The 26,076-nt window shown below is 46.3% G+C and overlaps 1 protein-coding gene across 4 annotated transcripts in view; it reads left to right on the top strand.

Moving 5' to 3' along the window:
• The window catches only part of SCLT1 (sodium channel and clathrin linker 1), a 410,760-nt gene that overhangs the window by 125,306 nt on the left and 259,378 nt on the right, over positions 1-26,076 (top strand). For all 4 annotated transcript variants that reach the window (XM_063920346.1, XM_063920347.1, XM_063920345.1 and 1 more), the window contains exon 6: positions 7,143-7,198. In XM_063920346.1, coding sequence (XP_063776416.1) covers positions 7,143-7,198 — 56 coding nt within the window. The remainder of the gene's footprint in view (positions 1-7,142; positions 7,199-26,076) is intronic.

The raw sequence follows: 26,076 nt of genomic DNA, 5'->3' as shown, positions 1-26,076 counted from the left end.
GGGGGTCAGGGTCATTGCAAAAAGCATATTTAGCCTTCAAATACTTGAGTATATGTGGTCAAATCTGAGATAATTTCAATATATTTTTTGATGCATTTTTAAAAAGGATTTGTCCTACCTGGGTTTCTTAGGTGCTATGTAAGTATAACTGGGTGCCTGCGCTCTCTCTCCTCAGGGAAGAGTGAATACAGCACTCTGTACTCTGTATGAGAGATGTCCAGAAGATCTCAATATACTTTCTCTTACGTTCCAGAGGATGCTGGGGACTCTGTAAGGACCATGGGGTATAGACGGGCTCCGCTGGAGACATGGGCACTTTAAGACTTTAGAATGGGTGTGCACTGGCTCCTCCCTCTATGCCCCTCCTCCAGACCTTAGTTAGATCCTGTGCCCAGTGGAGACTGGATGCACTGCAGGGGAGCTCTACTGAGTTTCTCTGAAAAGACTTTTGTTAGGTTTTTTATTTTCAGGGAGCACTGCTGACAACAGGCTCCCTGCATCGTGGGACTGAGGGGAGAGAAGCAGACCTACTTAAATGATAGGCACTGCTTCTTAAGCTACTGGACACCATTAGCTCCAGAGGGTCGGAACGCAGGTCTCACCCTCGCCGTTCGTCCCGGAGCCGCGCCGCCGTCCTCCTCACAGAGCCGGAAGATAGAAGCCGGGTGAGTATGAGAAGAAAGAAGACTTCAAAGGCGGCAGAAGACTTCAGATCTTCAATGAGGTACCGCGCAGTGGTAACGCTGCGCGCCATTGCTCCCAACACACACACAGAAGGCACTGTACGGGTGCAGGGCGCAGGGGGGGGGGCGCCCTGGGCAGCAATTATTACCTCAAAATCAGCACTGGCACAGATCTCAGATACTGCGGAGGCAGTATAGTATAAAAACCCTGCCAGTATAAAGAAATTGAGCGGGACCGAAGCCCGCCATCGAGGGGGCGGGGCTTGATCCTCCAGCACTAACCAGCGCCATTTTTCTCCACAGCATGCTGCAGAGAAGTGCTCCCAGACTCTCCCCTGCTGGACAATAACAGGGGGCAAAAACGAGGGGGGGGGGCACATTTATTTGGTGCAGATTGTACATATATTTATATATAAAGCGCTATTTAGGCTGGGACCTTGGTTTCAGTATATTGTGGCGCTGGGTGTGTGCTGGCATACTCTCTCTCTGTCTCTCCAAAGGGCCTTATTGTGGGTCAGTCCCCATATTTATTTATCCCAGTGTGTGTGGGGGTGTCAGTACGTGTGTGTCGACATGTCTGAAGCGGAAGGCTCATCTTGGGAGGATGTAGAGCAGATGGTGGTGGTGTCTCCGTCGGCACAGCCGACACCTGATTGGGTGGACATGTGGAATGTTTTGAATGCTAATGTGGCTTTATTACAGATTGGACAAAGCAGAGTCCAAAGACAAGCAGGGAATTAACCCATGGCTTTTATTGTGTCCCAGGACCCTTCAGGGTCCCATAAACGTCCCTTTACCCAGTTAGCAGACACTGATACCGACACGGATTCCGACTCCAGTGTCGACTAGGATGATGCAAGGTTGCACCCATGAGTCGCGTAAGTATTCAATATATGATTATTGCAATAAAAGATGTTTTGCATATCACAGAGGACTCCTCTGTCCCTGACACGAGGGTCTGCATGTTTTAAGAAAAGTATCCTAACTCATCTCATGATGACGTTTTATTAAAAAAAAAAAAAGCTTGGGAGACTCTTGACATTAGACTGCAGGTTCCCAAGGGAATTATTATGGCGTATCCTTTCCCCTCAAAGGACAGGTTACGGCGGGAATCCTCGCCCACGCTGGACAAGGCCTTAACGCCCTGGTCCAAAAAGGTAGCATTACCGTCCCCTGATAAGGCGGCCCTATAGGATCCTGCGGATCGTAGGCAGGAATCTACCTTAAAATCAAATTATGCGACTACGAGAGCCCTATCTAGACCTGCAGTAGCGTCGGCATGGGTAGGTAGCGCAATTAAAGCTTGGGCTGATAACTTGTCATCTGACATTGACACCCTAGATAAAGATAGTATGGTGTTGACCTTAGGTCACATCAAGGATGCAGCACTATATATGAGAGAGGCTGCGAGAGATATTGGGTTTTTGGGTTCAAGGGCTAATGCCATGGCAGGTTCTGCTAGTAGGTCCCTGCGGACCCGTCAATGGACAGGTGATGCTGACTCAGAGTCATGTGGAGGCTTTACCTTGCAAGGGTGAAGTTTTATTTGGGGAGGGCCTCGCGGACCTGATTTTCACAGCTACCGCGGGTAAGTCGTCTTTTTTTGCCTTACGTTCCCCCACAGCAAAAGGAAACACCCTAATAACAGATGCAGTCCTTTCGGTCGCGCAAGATCAGAAAGGGGCGTGGCTTTCCTCGCCAGAGGTAGAGGAAAAAGAACACCGGCTACGGCTAGTTCACAGGAAAAGTGTCCTCCCCGGCCTCTACCACATCCATCAAAGAGGTGCTTCCACACCGATTTTCAAATCTGCCTTGCCAGCTACTTCCCCGGAGAGGAAAATAGTTTTGGCTGCCATACTAAAGCTGTGTCAACAGCAAGTGATTATCATTGTTCACCTAGTGCAACAGGGAAAAGGGTTTTATTCAACCCTATTTGTGGTCCCAAAGCCGGATGGCTCGGTCAGACCGATTCTGAATCTAAAATCCCTAAACCTATATTTAAAGAGGTTCAAATTCAAGATGGAATCTCTTAAGGCAAGGATATCCAGCCTGGAAAGGGGGGGATTTTATGGTGTCACTAGACATAAAGGATGCATACCTTCATGTCCCCATATATCCTCCTCATCGGGCGTACCTAAGATTCGCTGTACAGGATTGTCATTACCAGTTTCAGACGTTGCCGTTTGGGCTTTCCACGGGCCCGAGAATTTTCACCAAGGTAATGGCGGAAATGATGGTGCTCCTGCGCAAGCAAGGGGCCACAAGTATCACATACTTGGACGATCTCCTGATAAAAGTGAGTTCAAGGGAGCAGTTATTAAAAACCGTGTCTCTCTCCCTGAGAGTACTACAACAGCACAGCTGGATTCTAATCTACCAAAGTCGCAGTTGGTTCCGACAACTCGGCTGTCTTTTTTTTGGGCATGATTCTGGATACGGAAAAACAAAGGGGTTTTTCTCCCGGTAGAAAAAGCCCAGGAACACCAGAACATGTTCAAAGACCTGTTAAAGCCAAAAAGAGTGTCAGTTCATCAATGCACTCGAGTATTGGGAAAGATGGGGGCGGCCTACGAGGCCATTCCATTGGGCAGGTTCCATGCAAGGACTTTTCAGTGGGACCTTCTGGATAAGTGGTCAGGGTCCCATCTACAGATTCATCGGAAGATACCCTGTCCCCCAGGGTCTCTTTCTCTCTCTTTCTCTCTTTCTCTCTCTTTCTCTCTTTCTCTCTCTCTCTCTCTCTCTCTCTCTCTCTCCCTCTCCCTCCTGTGGTGGCTCCAGAGTACTCCCCTTCTAGAGGGTCGCAGGTTCGGCATTCAAGATTGGGTTCTTGTGACCACGGACGCGAGCCTCCGAGGATGGGGAGCAGTCACACAGGGAAACAATTTTCAGGGAATATGGTCAAGCCAGGAGGCTTGTCTACACATCAATATGCTGGAATTAAGGGCCATATGCAACGGCCTCCGACAGGCGGACAATCTTCGCAACCTACCTGTTCTGATACAGTCAGACAACGTCACAGCCGGGCGCATGTAAACCGCCAGGGCGGGACAAGAAGCAGAGCAGCAATGGCAGAAGCCACCAGGATTCTTCGCTGGGCGGAAAATCATGTAAGCGCTCTGCAAGTGGTCTTCATTCCGGGAGTAGACAACTGGGAAGCAGACTTCCCTTAGCAGACACGATCTCCATCCAGGAGAGTGGGGACTTCATCAAGAAGTCTTTGCAGAGATGACAAGTCGTTGGGGACTTCCTCAAATAGACATGATGGCGTCACGCCTCAACAGAAAACTTCGGACGTATTGTTCCAGGTCAAGAGACCCTCAGGCAGTGGCAGTGGACGCCCTGGTGACACCGTGGGTGTTTCAGTCGGTCTATGTGTTCCCTCCACTTCCTCTCATCCCAAGGATATTGAGAATCATAAGACGAACAAGAGTGCAGACAATACTCATTGTCCCAGATTGGCCTCGATGGGCCTGGTATTCAGATCTTCAGGAAATGATCATAGAAGATCCGTGGCCTCTTCCTCTCAGGGAGGACCTGTTACTACAGGGGCCCTGTGTGTTCCAAGACTTACCGCGGTTACGTTTGACGGCATGGCGGTTGAACACCAAATCCTAGCTAGGAAAGGTATTCCGGATGAAGTCATCCCTACTCTTATTACAGCTAGGAAGGAGGTAACGGCGAAACACTATCACCGTTTCGGGAGAAAATATGTGTCTTTGTGTAAAGCCAAGAATGCCCTACGGAAGATTTTCAACTGGGTAGTTTTCTCCATTTTCTGCAGTCAGGTGTGGATATGGGCCTGAAGTAAGGTTCAGATTTCGGGCTTATCTATATTCGGTCAGAAGGAATTGGCTTCTCTCCCAGAAGTCCAGACTTTTGTAAAGGGAGTGTGGCACATCCAACCTCCTTTTGTGCCTCCGGTGGCACCGTGGGACCTTAACGTGGTGTTACAGTTCCTTAAATCACACTGATGTGAACCTCTTCGAACAGTTGAATTGAAGTTTCTCACTTGGAAAGTGGTCATAGTGTTGGCCTTGGCATCTGCAAGGCGGTGTCCGAATTGGCGGCTTTGTCTTACAAGAGCCCCTATCTGATTTTCCATGCGGATAGAGCAGAGTTGAGGACTCGTCCTTATTTTCTGCCTAAGGTGGTTTCGTCATTTCATATGAACCAACCTATTGTGGTGCCTGTGGCTACGGGTGCCTTGGAGGATTCCAAGTCCCTTGATGTAGTCAGGGCCTTAAAAATGTATATAGCAAGAACGGCTAGGAAAACAGAAGCACGGTTTGTCCTGTGTGCAGCCAACAAGGTTGGCGATCCTACGTCTAAGCAGACTATTGCTCGCTGGATCTGTAACACGATTCCGCAGGCTCATTCTACGGCTAGATTGCCGGTTCCAAAATTCGGTAAAGGCCCATTCCACTAGGAAGGTGGGCTCTTCTTGGGCGGCTGCCCGAGGCGTCTTGGCATTACAGCTTTGCCGAGCTGCTACTTGGTCGGGTTCAAACACTTTTGCAAGATTCTACAAGTTTGATACCCTGGCTGATGAGGACCTCATGTTTGCTCAATCGGTGCTGCAGAGTCATCCGCACTCTCCCGCCCTGTCTGGAGCTTTGGTATAAACCCCATGGTCCTTAGGGAGTCCCCAGCACCCTCTAGGACGTAAGAGAAAATAAGATTTTAAACCTACCGGTAAATCTTTTTCTCCTAGTCCGTAGAGGATGCTGGGCGCCCGTCCCAGTGCGGGAAAATTCTGCAAGGCTTGTATATAGTTGTTGCTTACATAAGGGTTATGTTACAGTTGAGATCAGTCTCTGGCTGATGCTGTTGTTCATGCTGTTAACTGGTTTAGTATATACCATGTTGTACGGTGTGTATGGTGTGGGCTGGTATGTATCTCGCCCTTAGATTAACAAAAATCCTTTCCTCGTACTGTCCGTCTCCTCTGGGCACAGTCCTAACTGAGGTCTGGAGGAGGGGCATAGAGGGAGGAGCCAGTGCACACCCATTCTAAAGTCTTAAAGTGCCTATGTCTCCTGCGGAGCCCGTCTATACCCCATGGTCCTTACGGAGTCCCAAGCATCCTCTACGGACTAGGAGAAAAAGATTTACCGGTAGGTTGAAAATCTTATTTTTCTTATGCTCGATCTCCCTTGTTTGCAAAGTAGGGAAGTAAAGCCACTGGGAGTAAGTGTAAGGCAGATTATTGTGGGACCTCTCCTTTTACAATGTACCTACATTTGCATGTAGTGTGCTGCAGTTTTCCATGTTCTTGCTTGTGCTGTGCACTATGTAAACTATTAATGCATCCAAATATGAGAGGTTCTCTTTAATCTGTAACCTCTAGACAAAACCGTGAGAGATGTGAATTTACATTATTTTAAATAAACATTTCAATGCCAGCGTTAATATATACTGCGGACACAAGGTGCATCTTATTACCACATTCGATAATAGTGCGCTGAACGTCGCAGCACTATGTCCCTTAAGAGAAAGCAAGTAGTCGCACACATTGTATGACTGAGGTCCAATGCTCATACATATATATATATATATGTGTGTGTGTGTATTTGATATTTCAAAGTTATGCATACAAAATAACATATGTACAGTATATCATTCAGTATAACATATATAAGCCTAGGTAGGTGGTACAGAATTATTGTTACATATAAGAAGCAGATACAGCCAGTATATGTCACCCTGTCCCATATGACCTTCCTCCATCTCTTCCTCTCAGCAAGCAACTAACTATATCTTAGAAACTGCATATATCAAACAGTGAGATTTAACAGGTTGTTGGTTTCGGTCTCCTTCCATTGGCCCAGGAGAGGGAGGTTCCTCCTTCATTGTGTGTTATTGGTCAGTTTATATGCAAGCAATATCCAGTTTCAAGATGCAGTTATAAGGGTTAACCACTGGTTTTCTGTACACATGCTTTCTCAGGATGGGTCCTATGTTCTCATAGAATGTGACCTTATATTCATACATTTGGTCGTAACTAATCGTTGCAATGTGCTACAATTTACCCATAGCTATCAAATTAATCCACACATTCTCCTGACCATTTTGACACTAAACATGATATAATTAACTTGTTCCGTCCCAATAATACATATATATCTGGTTTTACACTCTATTATATAAATACAATTTAATACAAGTCTGGTGCTAAACATGTTTTGTCTATGTGTAATCTATGTGTTGTATGAATATGTGTTGAATATGTCTTTGTGGCTTCTCTGTGCGAATGCGTATGCTACCGTATATACTCTTGCCGTGCGTTAATACACAAGGCGCGCGAACCTGTGCACGCACCCCGGTAACGCACACGAACAGAGGCCACTCGGTTTGGAGTTTGTATGTTATGTGTATGTAATATTTTTGACTTTGACAGAGATTCTCCCTTTTGTGTCTAATTTTGTTTTAATGTTTTTGTTTCTGTTTTTCTTATAGGCACAAATGGGTGACATGAGATTAAAGCTAGAAAGCATTGTTAAAGAAAATGAGAAGTGAGTGCTGTTCATATTACAGTCTATTTGAGTTTCTGTAGTTCCAGTTGCATCTTGCTGATTACAGAGATCATGCTCCAGAGTTTATCACGTAGCAGTGTACAGTTAGCCCATCCGGTATAGATTCAGCGGTGCATTGTTAACTCAATCCTACTTACAGATTTATGGCTCTGTGCTCTAGCAGAATAATTGAGGTTTTAATGATGCCGATTTTGATTGTAATTGTGTTCATCAATCTCTGCTAAAAATGGTCAGCACATATCGGCTACAAATAATGTGGATCAGGTCTATGACCTTGGTAGGCAGAGGCCCAAATGTAATAGCCTGTGAGTTGTAAGATTCCATTAATGTGAGCTCAAGATTTAAAGTGGCATTTTTTTTAAAGGGAAAAACAGATACATTTTGCTTTAAAAAAAATTGCCACTTTAAATATTGGACACCTCATCGAAATCTGGTCTTTGGCTGCAACTAGTAAGCTATTACATTTGGGTCAGAAAGTCTAAGCAATATTGGTTTGTCTGACCCTCCCAGCTCACACATACATTAACCTGTTAAAAAAAAAAAAAAAACCCCACGCAATTCTACTAATCCAATATCTTTAAACCCCCTCCTGCTTTTGTAATGATAATACAAACCGCTTTATCAAAAACAGTTTTAAAAACAGTATTTTATTTCTGGTTGTGGTCATAGTAAGATTGACAGGGCATTATATGCTGACATGCTTTGAGCAGTAAAACCAGCTTGCATAAACGACAAATGAAACTCTAAGTAAATGATGCTGCATGCTGGAAATGAAAACGGCAGTCTCACTGATGTCATGTAATCTGACTATGGAACTTTCAAGGTTTGCAGAGAGAAAGCGGTAGGCTAAATATCAATTGTAGTCTCTCGATATTCTTACTGGTCAGACAAGTGCAAGGAATTGTCTTGTTATAGGTAGATGACAGGCTTCTATTACATGTACTGGTAGTTCTAGCATAAAAGCCATGTTAAAATTGATCTTCTGTAAGTTCATTACTGTGGGGAAAAAAGCAAGGTGAAATTTTGGTCATTTTATATTTACTTTAAAAAAAATTGTTTCTTGTGTGTGTCTTGGCAAATCCTTTTATGTCCCTATAAGCTAGTGGTTGAGTATTTAAATCCATAAATATGGTGCAATAGCGGATATGGGGGGGAGGGGGTTAGGCAGTCTGCAGGTTTCTATTGGCCCCTCCTCCCCAGTACAGAGTACAGACTCTGACAGTCATTCCAATGGTCCCAAGACTCAGGTGCCTGTGGGCTCGGAAAGCCTGCACCCATTATACTGTAGATAAACCACTGGCAACAACCAAGCACATAACACACAACAGACTTGGCTATTAAGCATATAATGGAGTACATTGTATAGTATAGTGCTTCTCAAACAGTTTTGAATCACGGCGCCCTAGAGTATCAGAATTTTTTTCACTGCACCCTGATAATGTCGATTTTATATTAAAACATAAAACTATACTTTAAACACACCTTAAATACACTTTAAACCTTTAGCCGCTGCGGCCGCTATACTTAATACACACGCTACGTACTTTATACACTGTTTGCGTACGGAGTCCCGTATCACTGTACGGACTTAGCGTACAAACGCCGCGCTGGGGGTACAAAGTACACACAGCGCTCACACACCCAGAGATACACTTTAAACCTTATACAGCAATGCGATGCGTTACTAATACACTCTTAAACCTTAGCAGGAAAAGGAAGACACAACACCGATTTGTAGTTAATCACTGGGTTCCGACACCACAGAGTAATATTTCTGAAAGGGGGTTAACAATACAAATGATGCACTACAATACAACAGAGTAAATGGCTACAGACAATGTACATACGTGAGTATATTCGCGTGCGCCTCCCGGTCCGGTCCTCCGCTGTCAGGTTGATAACGTTGAGAGTCTTGTGCCCGGCCAGGCTGCAACAGGCTTTTTATACAATACTTCCAAAAGCAATACAATGGATACTGTAATCCCTTTGTCCATTGGACACAGGAATGCATTTTTACAGTACAGGAGAGGTCATAGGTTGATTTGAAAAGGTAGGCGATGTCTTTCCCAACTGCTCTTGTGGGTGGTCTCCTCTGGATTCCCGCCGCATACATAATATACAGTAAATACAGTTTATATCTATATTCTGCTTCTGCACCTAACTATCCGCAGGAACATGCGATCTTCCGCAAACCAACACCGGAATGTTACCCTTAAAATACCCTACAGCTGGATACCAAACACCACCTTATAACCTTAGTCTGTCCCCTCTTATCCTGTAAAGGTGAATCCCCTTGTTCTGGAATCATTTAAACTGCTGATACTTGCTGATGTGGTGCAGGGGGACTATGTGTACAATGTGCAGTATTTGGATTAAATATGTAATGTTTTGATAGCTCTCCATGCGTTCACAAACTCTGCCGTAATTACCCATACCACGCGCAGGACTGCGGGAGCGACCATACACAAATTGCGGATATGTGCACGCACGGGCATATGTGTGCAGTTTATACGTGCTGTGTGTTCTTCAATATTTTTCGACTTTGACAGTCCACCCTTTGGCAGTCAACAATAACTGCCACTATCTAATCACTAAACAGAAAAATATCAATACAATATCTACAGACGATTGGATGGTCGGAGAAGAGTTGTAGGCGGGAAATGTATGACCTAGTGGGATAGTAAAAAGCATGTATGTATGAATCCATGTCTGAGGGGCATGTATCATCGTGCCGTATATGTTCTAGATAAGCTTCGAGGTATTGCGAAGTATACATGAAATCCTTCTTATCCCGTATTAAGGGTCTGTAAGTGGGCCAACAAACACTACCGAGCTCTTTTCGGCTTTTTGTTCCAACAAGTGGGGTGCACATTTAGTTGATGATACATGGAGGGGGAACATATGTGAGTGCTAGTACATGTGGATATCACCTGTCGACTATGTGTGTCATTAACTGAAGGTTGTAGAGATGAAGATAAGACAAAAATACATTCACATAACATTTTCATAAACAGTCTTGGGTATGGTCGATGTCTTTTCCGGATGGGTGTATCTAGGCAGAGGGGGAGACAAAGGAAAAACGGGTGAAAGAAACAGGCCATGGAATTCATTTGCAATCCTTATCATAACATTGTCTCTATGGATGGGTCGTAAATTAAATCTGCTGCTGTAACAGCGCCCCCGCTCCTTAGACTCATCAATTTTGTGCCGTGCTTGCGCCACGTTAGAACTCGAACACACCTAAATATCAAGCCAATAATTATGACGACTCCCAGGATACAAAGGAGAAACTTCCCTACACTCATAATAACATTTTGAGCCCACTCTCCTAATCCTGAGAACCAATTTCGTGGGTTCAACCATGAGACCCAGCCGGTCAGCTCATTACCCACAGCGGTCAGGATAAGGTTGTGTCTCCTACGGAACTCCCACTTCAACTGCAATATATCATCCATCTTTTGATCGATAATCTCTGTGGGGTCGTCAGTGCTGTTTGTAATATACGTACAGCACTTCACACCATACTGAGTTGCCAAAGTGACACAGTACCCACCCGTCACGGCTGTGATATAATTGAGGACCATCCTGTGCTGGATCAGTTCTGTCTTGTAAGCTTGTAACTCGCTTCCCGTATACCTGAAGGTGTCGTCATACATCTCAGTGATATTATCTACCAAAAAAGGAATAATAGAGGTGGATGGTTGTGCTGTAAGGATTTGTGCAGGCCTGGGGGTAGTCTGGGAGTTCCCTACAAACTCCAAACGGTAAAAATGCACTAAAAATGGTAAAGTGACTCCTCCCACTTTGGCGCTAATCCAATGCTACACTTTTTGCAGGAACTTCTATTTTCTCAATAAAATGTAATGTACCAGCTTGATGTGAATAAAATATAAATTTAATACTACACAATGATTAAAAGTGAGACAAAAACAGAACCCAACATGGGAAACAGAGTCCTACCAAGATGATAATCGGAGCCGCAGGTGTTATGAATGCAAGGTATTTCCCGGGAACAATACCCTGCATGTGGCTCCGTCAGGCGTGTTCCCCACTGGTCCCTTTCACAGTCAAGGATGTCCAGAAGCACAGGAAAGTACTGGAAAGCAGGTTCCGACGCGTTTCGGGACATCAAAGTCCCTTTTTCAAGGCTGTATCAAGTTAGCTAGCGCATGGATATACCTATAATTTATAATTCCTCTGGCAGTACGGGTGATGTCTAATGCAAGAAGGAATTGAATCCCGGTGGATTCGTGGATCAAATCAGAGGCTACGTGCTCTGTCCTCTCTATGAGGTGTCTCTTGACGATGTGTTCATAGTGAATATGAGTATAAGGAGCACTGCGGTGAACCTCTTTCATCTTATCATGTGTTATGGTCATGACCTCTGGCAACACTCTTCCAGTATAACACAATCCTTCTGAGCTCGGGGCAAGCCACTTATACGCCTTCCTCCCACATATGAAATAGGCATCATCGGGGAGAACATAGGGGACAGAATATGACATTACCATATTACAAACTTTCCAAGTGAAAAACCCAATCCCTAGTTCTCCCATCTGCTCAGTACAAGTATCGGGCTGGATGATATGAGCACAGTACCCTGGTGATACTTCTCCAACCCACATGGTCTTGCTTCCTCGAGTATACCTATACCGAAAATACCTTCCACTGTTGGCTATTTGGCGTACAAGTTGCGAGTCTATGGGTATCCTATCAGCTCTGTGTGAAAATGTCATTGTCTGGTTATTCCACGTCACTTCCCAATTTCCCGGTTTTCGGTAATTGGAAATATTGAAACATAATAAGGATCTATCTACATGATACTGGTGGAGCTTCAAGCTAGGGGGCCTAGAAATATAAAATTTCTTGTCCACCGGTCTCCCACCCCGTAATTCGAGTACCTCATCTATTGCTAAAGGGTACTGTACTAATCCTGACTTACTCTGACCTTGAGGTACTTGTGAGCACACCCAGCATTCTGTCTGGTTTAAGACCTTACCCACTAGTGAGTGGTAATCACTCAACGGATGACGGTCCATGTCGATATTAAGGCTGGACTGACATCTCTGGATGCACCCATCTTCGACTATGTTCTCACAATTCCTACAAATGCAATTTTCCTCAGCCAATAACCCTTCACAGTGCCTCCGAGCTCCCTGACTACCAGATCGCTTTCTGATACTCGCCTTTGCTCGAGTGATGTGTTGCTCTTGAGATTCTACAAATCCATCCTCGCCATCAGAACCCATTCCAGATCCTTTTTCGACCTCTCTGGGACTCTCACCGACACAGACTGTCCTGGTCAACAACAGGATTAACAGGAAAACCCGGAACGCAGTCTCTTGGGGTAAGTCCATCTTGTTAAGGGAAGAGAAGGAAAACAAGAAGGGGGAGAAAGAGAAGGAGAGAGGGAGGGTAGTGGGAGATGGAGAAAATAATAAAAAAAAACTGGTGCGACAACCGCCTCTGGTCTTGTTGTTCTCCGCGCTCAGGTGCCGTCTCAACCTTCCCGGAACAGACACTCCAGTGATACGATGTTCTCTACACTCTGCTCTTTGTCACGGGTTCTCTCCGGGTCAGCAACCTTCTTACAGTGGGACGAGTGGACCCAAGTCTCTCTCTCGGCACGGTACGGTCCTTCCTACCTGTCAATGAGGCAACCTGAGCGTAGAAAATTTTGAATCATTACATAATCCCCAGGTTCAATGTCATGACAATTACTGTTCGGTAGGTCAGGAATCACCAGCTTTAGATTCCTATTTTGATTCCTCAACTGCTGGCTCATCCTAACCAAATATCTCACAGTCACTTCGTTATTGCATTTCAAATCATCCTGGGGGTCTATCATTACATGAGGTTGTCGGCCAAAAAGAATCTCAAAGGGTGATAGGTTAAGGGGGGACCTGGGAGTGGTTCTGATGCTGTACAATACTAGTGGCAAAGCTTCTGGCCACAACAATCCAGTCTCAGCCATCACTTTGCTCAGCTTGTTCTTAATAGTGCTGTTCACTCTCTCCACCTTCGCACTCGCCTGTGGTCGGTACGGAGTATGCAGCTTGCTATTAATGCCCATCAGTTTGCACATAACCTGAAAGACTTCACCTGTAAAATGGGTACCCCTATCGCTTTCAATTATTCTAGGGATACCATATCTACACACAAATTCCTGCACAATTTTCTTTGCAGTGAACGTAGCAGTATTTGTGGCAGCAGGGAACGCTTCTACCCAATTGGAAAACACATCAATACAGACTAACACATATTTTAAATTCCTACAGGGTGGTAACTGTATGAAATCAATTTGTATTACCTGAAAAGGGCCGTCTGTCGGAGGGATATGGGATGTTCTGTTGGTATTGACTTTCCAATATTCTTCCTCAAGCAAGTAAGACATGTCATTGCTCTCTTACCCGCATGAGAAGAGAATCCTGGCGCACACCAGTAGGCTCTCACCAGCTTACACATACCCTCTTTACCCAGATGAGTCAGACCGTGTGCCGCCTCAGCTAAGCTTGGCAGATATGCTCTGGGGGCCACTGGCTTACCCTGTCCAGAGTCCTGAGGACTCCTGGCCATACCCCTTTGACCTCCAGACCGCCTTTTCCTGTGGAGAACACAAATTTTGCATTTCAATTAATTTTTGTGTGTTGATTGTGTTGAATGTCATCAGTGATGTGATGTTCGTTTGTATGGGGGTGCTGGCTGCTGATTTAGCAGCTTCGTCTGCCCGGCTGTTACCAAGTGAGATTGGGTCTTGGTTGTAAGTGTGTGCTTTGCACTTGATAACAGCTACTCTGTCTGGTTCTTGTATCGCTGTTAGAAGCCTTTTTATGTGTGATGCATGCGCTACAGGTGTGCCAGCTGCCGTCATAAAATTTCTGAGGCGCCTTAGGGCTCCGAAATCATGCACTACTCCAAAGGCATACCTAGAATCTGTGTATATATTGGCTGACTTACCCTTGGCCAATTCACACGCTCTGGTTAGAACGACGAGCTCAGCAACTTGTGCTGAGTGCGGTGGGCCCAGGGGCTCAGCTTCTATGATACTTCTGTCGTCTACAACTGCGTACCCAGTGCACAAGTCTCCCGAGTCCGTCTGTCTGTGGCAACTACCATCAGTGTAAAAAGTAAAATCTACGCCTTCCAGTGGGTTGTCACTAATGTCAGGTCTTGCAGTGAAAGTCTGGTTCAGGTATTCCATACAATCATGCGTATCAGTGTCTGCACTAAATCCTCCTTCACCATCATTCTCATCCTCCACCCTTTGTGCCTGTCCAGGCACACTTGGCAGATAAGTTGCAGGATTTAGTGCGCTGCATCTCTTTATGGTGATGTTCATAGGGGCCATTCGTGCTAATTCCCACTTTGTAAACCGTGCCGATGAGACATGTCTGGTTTGGGCGGAGTTCAGTAAGGTTGATACTGCATGAGGTGTATGGATTGTCAGGTTGTGTCCTAACACTACGTCTTCGCTTTTACTTACTAGCAAAGCTATCGCTGCAACACTTCGTAAGCATGTGGGGAGAGACCGCGCTTTGGTGTCCAACTGTGCACTGTAGTAAGCTACCGGCCTGCTGGCATCACCACGTCTCCGGGTTAGGACACCTGCCGCACACTCAGCACTTTCCGTACCGTACAATTCAAAGGGTTTCCCATAATCTGGCATGCCTACTGCAGGTGCCTGTGATAGGCACTGTTTGAGTCTCTCAAATGCCAGTTCGGACTCATCTGTGCGCGAGATCCGATCTGGTTTGTTCGAAGAGACCATCTCTTGCAAAGGTAAAGCCAGTATGGAGAACCCTGGGATCCAGTTTCGGCAGTACCCACACATTCCAAGAAAGGTGCGGATCTGTTGCTGGGTTTGTGGCAGAATCATGTCGCGAATCGCCTGTATTCTATCAGCGGTGAGATGTCTAAGTCCTTGCGTCAAGCAATGTCCCAAATATTTTACCCTGGTCTGGCACAGCTGCAACTTATCCTTTGAAACCTTGTGTCCCGTATTAGAAAGGTGAAACAGAAGCTGTTTCGTATCTTTCAAGGACGATTCGAGTGAATCAGAACACAGCAATAAGTCATCGACATACTGTATTAATACTGATCCGCTCTCAGGTTGAAAGGATTGTAAACAGTCAAGCAAAGCCTGGGAGAAAATACTTGGGCTGTCAATGAAACCTTGGGGTAGGCGAGTCCAGGTGTACTGTACTCCCCTGTATGTGAATGCAAACAGGTATTGGCTGTCAGGGTGCAGAGGGACAGAAAAGAAGGCAGAACAGAGGTTTTGCAGTAGGGGAATTTGCATGAGGATGACAACTGGATTTGGCACTACGGGGAATTGGCTCTCAACTATCTTGTTTATCCCCCTTAGATCCTGCACTAGCCTGTAACCCCTCCCCCCACTCTTTTTCACAGGGAAGATGGGACTATTGGCAGTGCTGGACGTCCTGACTAGGATGCCCTGTTGTAGCAAGCGCTCTATGACTGGATACACTCCTAATTCCACCTCTGGCTACAGAGGATACTGAGGGATTTTTGGAGCTATCCTACCATCTTTTATTTGCACTACTACTGGAGCTACATTCGCCATCAATCCAGTGTCTTGTCCATCTTTGGTCCACAGGGAACCCGGTATTCGTGAGATCATTTCCTCTACCTTTGATGGACACCTGTCTATAACAGCAGAGTGTGACATTAGCCTTTGTGGGGTGTCTAACATATCCTGCACTTCCTGAACGTGATTCTCGGGTGTATCCAAGAAGACACCCCCAGGAGTACAATATATGACACACCTCATTTTACACAATAAATCTCTCCCAAGTAGATTAGTCGGAGCCGATGCAGCTAGCAAAAAGGAATGCTTGGTCTGCAAGGGCCCTATCGTAATCTCTGCTGGTCTACTCAAAGGGTATTGTTGCACTGTTCCTGTTACTCCCATTGCCGAAATTGTTTTACCCGTGGTTTTTATACCTACCGTCGAATTTAACACTGACCTGGCCACCCCTGTATCTACAAGATAAGGTAATGATCTACCAGCTACATCAACTGTGACCTCAGGTTCACTACCAAGGCTAGCAATCAACTTCACTGGCTGCAGACTACAGGTGTGGCCCAACCCCTATTGTATATTGTGACCCTCCCGCAGTGACTGGCAGCTACAATATGTGAGGGGGGTAACTGAGAATTTTCGGAGGTCTGCCAGTCCCTCCTAGGTGGGTACCTTCTTGTTTCCCCTGCATGTGGCTCATAACTTCTCCTATGCGGTTCCTGAACCCAATTACATGTATTATAGTGTGGTTCATATCCTGGTCTAGGGGGTCGGTATACATTATGTGTGTCTTTATACCTACAGTTCCGTGCAAAATGTCCTTCCTTCGGACAGTTATATCATACTACTACATGCGACTTACCATCAGGGGTCTGGGGTTTTGGCTGATGTGGTTTTGTTGTAAGAGCATTTATACTTACTGTCATCAGCTTATCCCCCTGAGACTCCCTGTGCTTAATGACGTTCCGGTCGTGCTCGATAGCGGATTCTCTTAGTGCAGCCACCGAGATACCTCTACAGTTAGGTAGAGAGGTTTGTACCCTTGTTCTTAATGCCTCTTTTAACCCGTACATTAATACTGACACAGCTACCTCCCTGTGATGTACATAGTCCTTAATGTCCTCGATCCCAGTGTATCTAGCCATTTCCTGCAGTGCTCGATGGAAATATTCAGATGCCATTTCACCTTCTTTTTGTCTTATGGAAAAGATTTTATTCCATTTGACAACAGTAGGGAAATATACTCCTAATTGCAGATTGATTTGTCGTACATTATCCTGAGTGTACTCATCAGTGAGAGGTACTTCTGCGTCTAATCTACAATCAGTAATGAATTTTGCGGGGTTAATATTGGAAGGTAAACATACTCGTAGCACTGTTCGCCAATCTTTGTTTGTGGGTTCGGTGGCGTTACCTAACTCTTTAATGAACCCCTGGCATGCGACTAGATCCTTTCTGGGATCGGGAAATTCTGACATAATTGACCTCAATTCTGTCCGGGACCAGGGACAATGCATGGCAATGTTCCTGATGGGAGTGACTCCCTGAGCGTCAGTCCTCCTATTGGGGACTGCGATCACCCTGACAGGATTTAATTCAATTACGTCATTCTGAGTTGACTCCACAATGTGAGGTGCTATTGTCTCTGCATAATGTATGGTACCGTACTTACCTGTAGACACGATCTCACTTATCCCTCCGCTAGGGGGCCTTACTACTGCTCTTGCTGGTTGGGCCGTGCCCACCTGAGTATTCTGTATGGTGGCTGCAGGAGAGAGTGCCGATATCGTGCTGGGCTCATCTTCCTGCTCGCAGTCCTGAGGGAAGTTTAAAATGGGATACAACTGGCAAGGATTAGCGTTAGTACATTTATCATCTATACTTTTATCTGATACCAATATGCCATTGTCTGTAGCCACTTTCTCCCCCACAATATACGGTGGTGGTGGTGGTGCGGTTGCCATCATTTCTCTGACGTCCTAGTGGATGCTGGGACTTCCGTAAGGACCATGGGGAATAGCGGCTCCGCAGAAGACTGGGCACAAAAGTAAAAGCTTTAGACTAGCTGGTGTGCACTGGCTCCTCCCCCTATGACCCTCCTCCAAGCCTCAGTTAGATTTTTGTGCCCGAACGAGAAGGGTGCATGCTAGGTGGCTCTCCTGAGCTGTTTAGAAGTAAAAGTTTAAATAGGTTTTTTATTTTCAGTGAGTACTGCTGGCAACAGGCTCACTGCATCGTGGGACTAAGGGGAGAAGAAGCGAACTCACCTGCGTGCAGAGTGGATTGGGCTTCTTGGCTACTGGACATTAGCTCCAGAGGGACGATCACAGGTTCAGCCTGGATGGGTCCCGGAGCCGCGCCGCCGGCCCCCTTACAGAGCCAGAAGAGCGAAGAGGTCCGGAGAAAGCGGCGGCAGAAGACGTTCCTGTCTTCAAATAAGGTAGCGCACAGCACTGCAGCTGTGCGCCATTGCTCTCAGCACACTTCACACTCCGGTCACTGAGGGTGCAGGGCGCTGGGGGGGGAGCGCCCTGAGACGCAATAAAACACTATAAAAACCTTATATGGCTAAAGAAATGCATCACATATAGCTCCTAGGCTATATGGATGCATTTAACCCCTGCCAGTTTTCCTGAAAAAAGCGGGAGAAAAGGCCGCCGAGAAGGGGGCGGAGCCTATCTCCTCAGCACACAAGCGCCATTTTCCCTCACAGCTCCGCTGGAAGGACGGCTCCCTGACTCTCCCCTGCAGTCCTGCTACAAGAATCAGGGTTAAACAAGAGAGGGGGGGCACTATTGGCAGCTAATATATAATACAGCAGCTATAACAGGGAGTAACACTTATATAAGGTTATCCCTGCATATATATAGCGCTCTGGTGTGTGCTGGCAAACTCTCCCTCTGTCTCCCCAAAGGGCTAGTGGGGTCCTGTCCTCTATCAGAGCATTCCCTGTGTGTGTGCTGGGTGTCGGTACGATTGTGTCGACATGTATGAGGAGGAAAATGATGTGGAAGCAGAGCAATTGCCTGTGTTAGTGATGTCACCCCCTAGGGAGTCGACACCTGACTGGATGGTCGTATTTAAAGAATTACGTGACAATGTCAGCACTTTGCAAAAAATTGTTGACGACATGAGACAGCCGGCAAATCAGTTAGTGCCTGTTCAGGCGTCTCAGACACCGTCAGGGGCGCTAAAACGCCCGTTACCTCAGATGGTCGACACAGACCCAGACACGGATACTGAATCCAGTGTCGACGGTGAGGAGACATACGTAATGTCCAGTAGGGCCACACGTTACATGATCACGGCAATGAAGGAGGCATTGAACATTTCTGACACTACAAGTACCACAAAAAAGGGTATTATGTGGGGTGTGAAAAAACTACCAGTAGTTTTTCCTGAATCAGAGGAATTAAATGAGGTGTGTGATAAAGCGTGGGTTTCCCCCGATAAAAAACTGCTGATTTCTAACAAATTATTGGCACTATACCCTTTCCCGCCAGAGGTTAGGGCACGTTGGGAAACACCCCCTAGGGTAGATAAGGCGCTCACACGCTTATCAAAACAAGTGGCGTTACCGTCTCCTGATACGGCCGCCCTCAAGGAACCAGCTGATAGAAGGCTGGAAAATATCCTAAAAGGTATATACACACATACTGGTGTTATACTGCGACCAGCAATCGCCTCAGCCTGGATGTGCAGCGCTGGAGTGGCTTGATCGGATTCCCTGACTGAAAATATTGATACCCTGGATAGGGACAGTATTTTATTAACTATAGAGCATTTAAAGGATGCATTACTATATATGCGTGATGCACAGAGGGATATTTGCACCCTGGCATCAAGAGTGAGTGCGATGTCCATTTCTGCCAGAAGGGCGTTATGGACGCGACAGTGGTCAGGTGATGCAGATTCCAAACGACATATGGAAGTATTGCCGTATAAAGGGGAGGAGTTATTTGGGGTCGGTCTATCAGACCTGGTGGCCACGGCAACGGCTGGAAAGTCCACCTTTTTACCCCAGGTCACCTCTCAGCAGAAAAAGACACCGTCTTTTCAAACTCAGTCCTTTCGTTCCTATAAGAACAAGCGAGCAAAAGGCCACTCATTTCTGCCCCGGGGCAGAGGAAGAGGAAAAAGACTGCACCAGGCAGCCTCTTCCCAGGAGCAGAAGCCCTCCCCCGCTTCTGCCAAGTCTTCAGCATGACGCTGGGGCTTTACAAGCGGACTCAGGCACGGTGGGGGCCCGTCTCAAAAATTTCAACGCGCAGTGGGCTCACTCGCAAGTGGACCCCTGGATCCTGCAGGTAGTATCACAAGGGTACAAATTGGAATTCGAGACGTCTCCCCCTCGCCGATTCCTGAAGTCTGCTCTTCCAACGTCTCCCTCCGACAGGGAGGCAGTATTGGAAGCTATCCACAAGCTGTATTCCCAGCAGGTGATAATCAAGGTACCCCTCCTACAACAGGGAAAGGGGTATTATTCCACGCTGTTTGTGGTACCGAAGCCGGACGGCTCGGTGAGACCAATTTTAAATCTGAAATCCTTGAACACTTACATAAAAACGTTCAAATTCAAGATGGAATCACTCAGAGCAGTGATAGCGAACCTGGAAGAAGGGGACTATATGGTATCTCTGGACATCAAAGATGCTTATCTCCATGTCCCAATCTTCCCTTCTCACCAGGGGTACCTCAGGTTTGTGGTTCAAAACTGTCATTATCAGTTTCAGACGCTGCCGTTTGGATTGTCCACGGCACCCCGGGTCTTTACCAAGGTAATGGCCGAAATGATGATTCTTCTTCGAAGAGAAGGCGTCTTAATTATCCCTTACTTGGACGATCTCCTGATAAGGGCAAGATCCAGGGAACAGTTAGAGTTCGGAGTAGCACTGTCTCAGGTAGTGCTACGTCAGCACGGGTGGATTCTAAATATCCCAAAATCACAGCTGATTCCAACAACAAATGGTCCGGATCGCATCTTCAGATGCATCAGCGGATAACCCTATCTCCAAGGACAAGGGTGTCTCTCCTGTGGTGGTTACAGAGTGCTCATCTTCTAGAGGGCCGCAGATTCGGCATTCAGAATTGGATGCTGGTGACCACGGATGCCAGTCTGAGAGGCTGGGGAGCAGTCACACAGGGAAGAAATTTCCAGGGCTTGTGGTCAAGCATGGAAACGTCTCTTCACATAAATATCCTGGAACTAAGGGCCATTTACAATGCCCTAAGTCAAGCAAGGCCTCTGCTTCAGGGTCAGTCGGTATTGATCCAATCGGACAACATCACGGCAGTCGCCCACGTCAACAGACAGGGCGGCACAAGAAGCAGGAGGGCAATGGCAGAAGCTGCAAGGATTCTCCGCTGGGCGGAAAATCATGTGGTAGCACTGTCAGCAGTGTTCATTCCGGGAGTGGACAACTGGGAAGCAGACTTCCTCAGCAGACACGACCTCCACCCGGGGGAGTGGGGACTTCACCCAGAAGTCTTCCAAGTGATTGTAAACCGTTGGGAAAAACCAAAGGTGGACATGATGGCGTCCCGTCTCAACAAAAGACTGGACAGATATTGCGCCAGGTCAAGGGACCCTCAGGCAATAGCGGTGGACGCTCTGGTAACACCGTGGGTGTACCAGTCGGTGTATGTGTTCCCTCCTCTGCCTCTCATACCCAAAGTACTGAGAATCATAAGAAGGAGAGGAGTAAGAACTATACTCGTGGCTCCGGATTGGCCAAGAAGAACTTGGTACCCGGAACTGCAAGAGATGCTCACGGAGGACCCGTGGCCTCTACCTCTCAGAAAGGACCTGCTCCAGCAGGGACCTTGTCTGTTTCAAGACTTACCGCGGCTGCGTTTGACGGCATGGAGGTTGAACGCCGGATCCTGAAGGAAAAAGGCATTCCAGATGAAGTCATCCCTACCCTGGTCAAGGCCAGAAAGGATGTAACCGCAAAACATTATCACCGCATTTGGCGGAAATATGTTGCGTGGTGTGAGGCCAAGAAGGCCCCTACAGAGGAATTTCAACTGGGTCGTTTCCTGCATTTCCTGCAAACAGGACTATCTATGGGCCTAAAATTAGGGTCCATTAAGGTTCAAATTTCGGCCCTGTCAATCTTTCTTCCAAAAAGAACTTGCTTCAGTGCCTGAAGTTCAGACGTTTGTCAAAGGGGTACTGCATATACAGCCTCCTTTTGTGCCTCCAGTGGCACCTTGGGATCTCAATGTAGTGTTGAATCTCCTAAAATCACATTGGTTTGAACCACTCACCACTGTGGAATTGAAATATCTCACATGGAAAGTGGTCATGCTGTTAGCCCTGGCTTCAGCCAGGCGTGTCTCTGAATTGGCGGCTTTATCATATAAAAGCCCTTACCTAATTTTTCATTCAGACAGGGCAGAACTGAGGACTCGCCCTCAATTTCTCCCTAAGGTGGTTTCAGCGTTTCACATGAACCAGCCTATTGTGGTACCTGCGGCGACTAGGGACTTGGAGGACTCCAAGTTGCTGGACGTAGTCAGGGCCCTGAAAATACATGTTTCCAGGACGGCTGGAGTCAGAAAATCTGACTCGCTGTTTATCCTGTATGCACCCAACAAGCTGGGTGCTCCTGCTTCTAAGCAGACGATTGCTCGTTGGATTTGTAGTACAATTCAGCTTGCACATTCTGTGGCAGGCCTGCCACAGCCAAAATCTGTAAAAGCCCATTCCACAAGGAAAGTGGGCTCATCTTGGGCGGCTGCCCGAGGGGTCTCGGCTTTACAACTTTGCCGAGCAGCTACTTGGTCAGGGGCAAACACGTTTGCTAAATTTTACAAATTCGATACCCTGGCTGAGGAGGACCTGGAGTTCTCTCATTCGGTGCTGCAGAGTCATCCGCACTCTCCCGCCCGTTTGGGAGCTTTGGTATAATCCCCATGGTCCTTACGGAAGTCCCAGCATCCACTAGGACGTCAGAGAAAATAAGAATTTACTTACCGATAATTCTATTTCTCGTAGTCCGTAGTGGATGCTGGGCGCCCATCCCAAGTGCGGATTGTCTGCAATACTTGTATATAGTTATTGTTACAAAAAAATCGGGTTGTTTATTGTTGTGAGCCATCTTTTCAGAGGCTCCTACGTTTATCATACTGTTAACTGGGTTCAGATCACAGGTTGTACGGTGTGGCTGGTATGAGTCTTACCCGGGATTCAAAATCCTTCCTTATTATGTACGCTCGTCCGGGCACAGTATCCTAACTGAGGCTTGGAGGAGGGTCATAGGGGGAGGAGCCAGTGCACACCAGCTAGTCTAAAGCTTTTACTTTTGTGCCCAGTCTCCTGCGGAGCCGCTATTCCCCATGGTCCTTACGGAAGTCCCAGCATCCACTACGGACTACGAGAAATAAAATTATCGGTAAGTAAATTCTTATTTTTCCTGCTAGGTTTGGATCCTGCTGCGTGAGCGAATTCTCTTTGCATATCACCCTCTTGCTGCCATAAGTTTAAACAATCTGTGTGTCTGACCCTTTGTTTTCGGGATTTTATCAGACATATCCTAATCCTTAAATTCTGCAATACCTCTGGTTCAAAACTGCCTACCTTAGGGAATGGTTCCCTATCTTCCGCAGTCATACGTTCCCATTCATTGCATAAAACTTCTGTGTGTGAAGCATGCTTTTCACACATTATGAACCTCGCTGACCCCCTGGGCCGCGGCATGTCAACCTGAACCCTGGTTGAACGTCCCTTACTTGAGCAACTGGCCCCCATAATTTGCAGGTATTGCCCTTTCGGCTAATCCCACAAAAAACCCAAAATACTCAATATAAGGCAACGGTGAAAGTTCTCTGAGTGCTTTCACCCACTCACGCCCACGTTGGCCAGTACTACCATACACTGTTGATAGCGAAGGCAATGTACCCAACCTAGGGCCCCTTGGTAACCTCTATTTACTGGAAGTTTCTAGGAATAACTTACCCTTTCCAGTAAATATAGGCCGTTGGAGATTTCCTGAGAGAGACCAGCGAAAACTCCCTAAACCTTTATTATACACAAATCACGCTTGCGTATGCTATATACAGCGCTAATGATACCGCGATTTTACGCAAAGCTTGTAAAAAGGGTATCACGTTGCGCTAAATATTGCACCCACGAACGCTCGGTCCAATCGCACAGCGTATAGGTACTTGTTACTTATCCGCCGTACGACCACTGGAATCGAATCACAAGCTGCGAAACCTTAGCCGGAGCGTATCAAAAACTATATGGGTAAACCTCGCTGACCCCCTGGGCCGCGGTACTCTAAACCTCGCTGACCTCCTGGGCCGCGGTACTCTAAACCTTGCTCCTTTGTACTTCAGTCTATATTAACATGAGTCAGCTGCCTCACGCCACCAAGTCTCCACTCACTTGATGTACAACTCGACGGGATCCCGAATTCCCGGGGTCCACTACGTTCACTGTTACGTTCGCTCACTCATGTTCGCTCACTCAAATACACTTTGTTTTTTCTGTACAGAAAATGATCTTTCGTTCAGATAAACAGCTTTACTCCCAGAAGCAATACAGTAAAAAAGGTTTTATTTAAACTAAATCTTGGAAACCGAGCAATTTGTGCTAATGTAGCGTGACTACTGTCCCGCCTTTAAGCTAAACGATACTATTGTGTAATTTGTACTTAGCGACCGTACCCTTACGCACGTTGCGTAAACACGCGACCATGCGTACGTCTTTACGTTGCGTACGCAGTCCCGTACTTTGTCCGAGACACGTGTACAAAAACCGTACGTCCGCAATAGTACAAATCCCACACGTCTATAAATGTAAGCGATTATACCTATAATCGCTCACTTAACACAACACAGTTTCTTCCTGTATAAACCTTTTTAACTAGGCCAGACTGTGTTTGTGTTTTACGTTTTACTTCCTTAATATTTATTCTATATGTTAACTAAATAGCAACAAATTTCTCCGGCTTTTACACAGGTCTAAATGAATCTAGTAATCAGTACTTATGGCAACAATGTGAGCGGGTATACAGAGTACAGGTGTACGCTTGTGTTGTGTGCGCATTTGGTGCCAAACAGAAATTCACAGACTTTTTAAATAGCTTTGCGTATTTACTTTACGGGTCCTACCAGCATCCCTACAAACCATGCAGAGCAGACGCCATCTAATCAGCAATAAAATAGGGTTTCCAGTGTATCCACCGGCCAGAAAAAGGTTTACGTAGGATACCTGTCCGCCCTTTGCTGATAGATAAAGTCTGCTTTAACCTGCTAGGCTGCGGGTATGTGGAAATCCCGGACGAGCACCCAATTGATAATGTCGATTTTATATTAAAACATAAAGCTATACTTTAAATGCACCTTAAATACACTTTAAACCTTTAGCCGCTGCGGCCGCTATACTTAATACACACGCTACGTACTTTATACACTGTTTGCGTACGGAGTCCCGTATCACTGTACGGACTTAGCGTACAAACGCCGCGCTGGGGGTACAAAGTACACACAGCGCGCACACACCCAGAGATACACTTTAAACCTTATACAGCAATGCGATGCATTACTAATACACTCTTAAACCTTAGCAGGAAAAGGAAGACACAACACCGATTTGTAGTTAATCACTGGGTTCCGACACCACAGAGTAATATTTCTGAAAGGGGGTTAACAATACAAATTATGCACTACAATACAACAGAGTAAATGGCTACAGAGTATATTCGCGTGCGCCTCCCGGTCCGGTCCTCCGCTATCAGGTTGATAACGTTGAGAATCTTGTGCCCGGCCAGGTCGCAACAGGCTTTTTATACAATACTTCCAAAAGCAATACAATGGATACTGTAATCCCTTTGTCCATTGGACACAGGAATGCATTTTTACAGTACAGGAGAGGTCATAGGTTGATTTGAAAAGGTAGGCGATGTCTTTCCCAACTGCTCTTGTGGGTGGTCTCCTCTGGATTCCCGCCGCATACATAATATACAGTAAATACAGTTTATACCTATATTCTGCACCTAACTGTCCGCAGGAACATGCGATCTTCCGCAAACCAACATCGGAATGTTACCCTTAAAATACCCTACAGCTGGATACCAAACACCACCTTATAACCTTAGTCTGTCCCCTCTTATCCTGTAACGGTGAATCCCCTTGTTCTGGAATCATTTAAACTGTTGATACTTGCTGATGTGGTGCAGGGGGACTATGTGTACAATATGCAGTATTTGGATTAAATATGTAATGTTTTGATAGCTCTCCATGCGCTCACAAACTCTGCCGTAAATACCCATACCACGCGCAGGACCGCGGGAGCGACCATACGCAA

The sequence above is a fragment of the Pseudophryne corroboree genome, chromosome 1 (assembly GCF_028390025.1).
Source record: "Pseudophryne corroboree isolate aPseCor3 chromosome 1, aPseCor3.hap2, whole genome shotgun sequence".
NCBI classification, from domain to species: domain Eukaryota; kingdom Metazoa; phylum Chordata; class Amphibia; order Anura; family Myobatrachidae; genus Pseudophryne; species Pseudophryne corroboree.
Note: the sequence above shows the minus strand (reverse complement) of the source record. Positions and strands in the feature narration are given on the sequence as shown.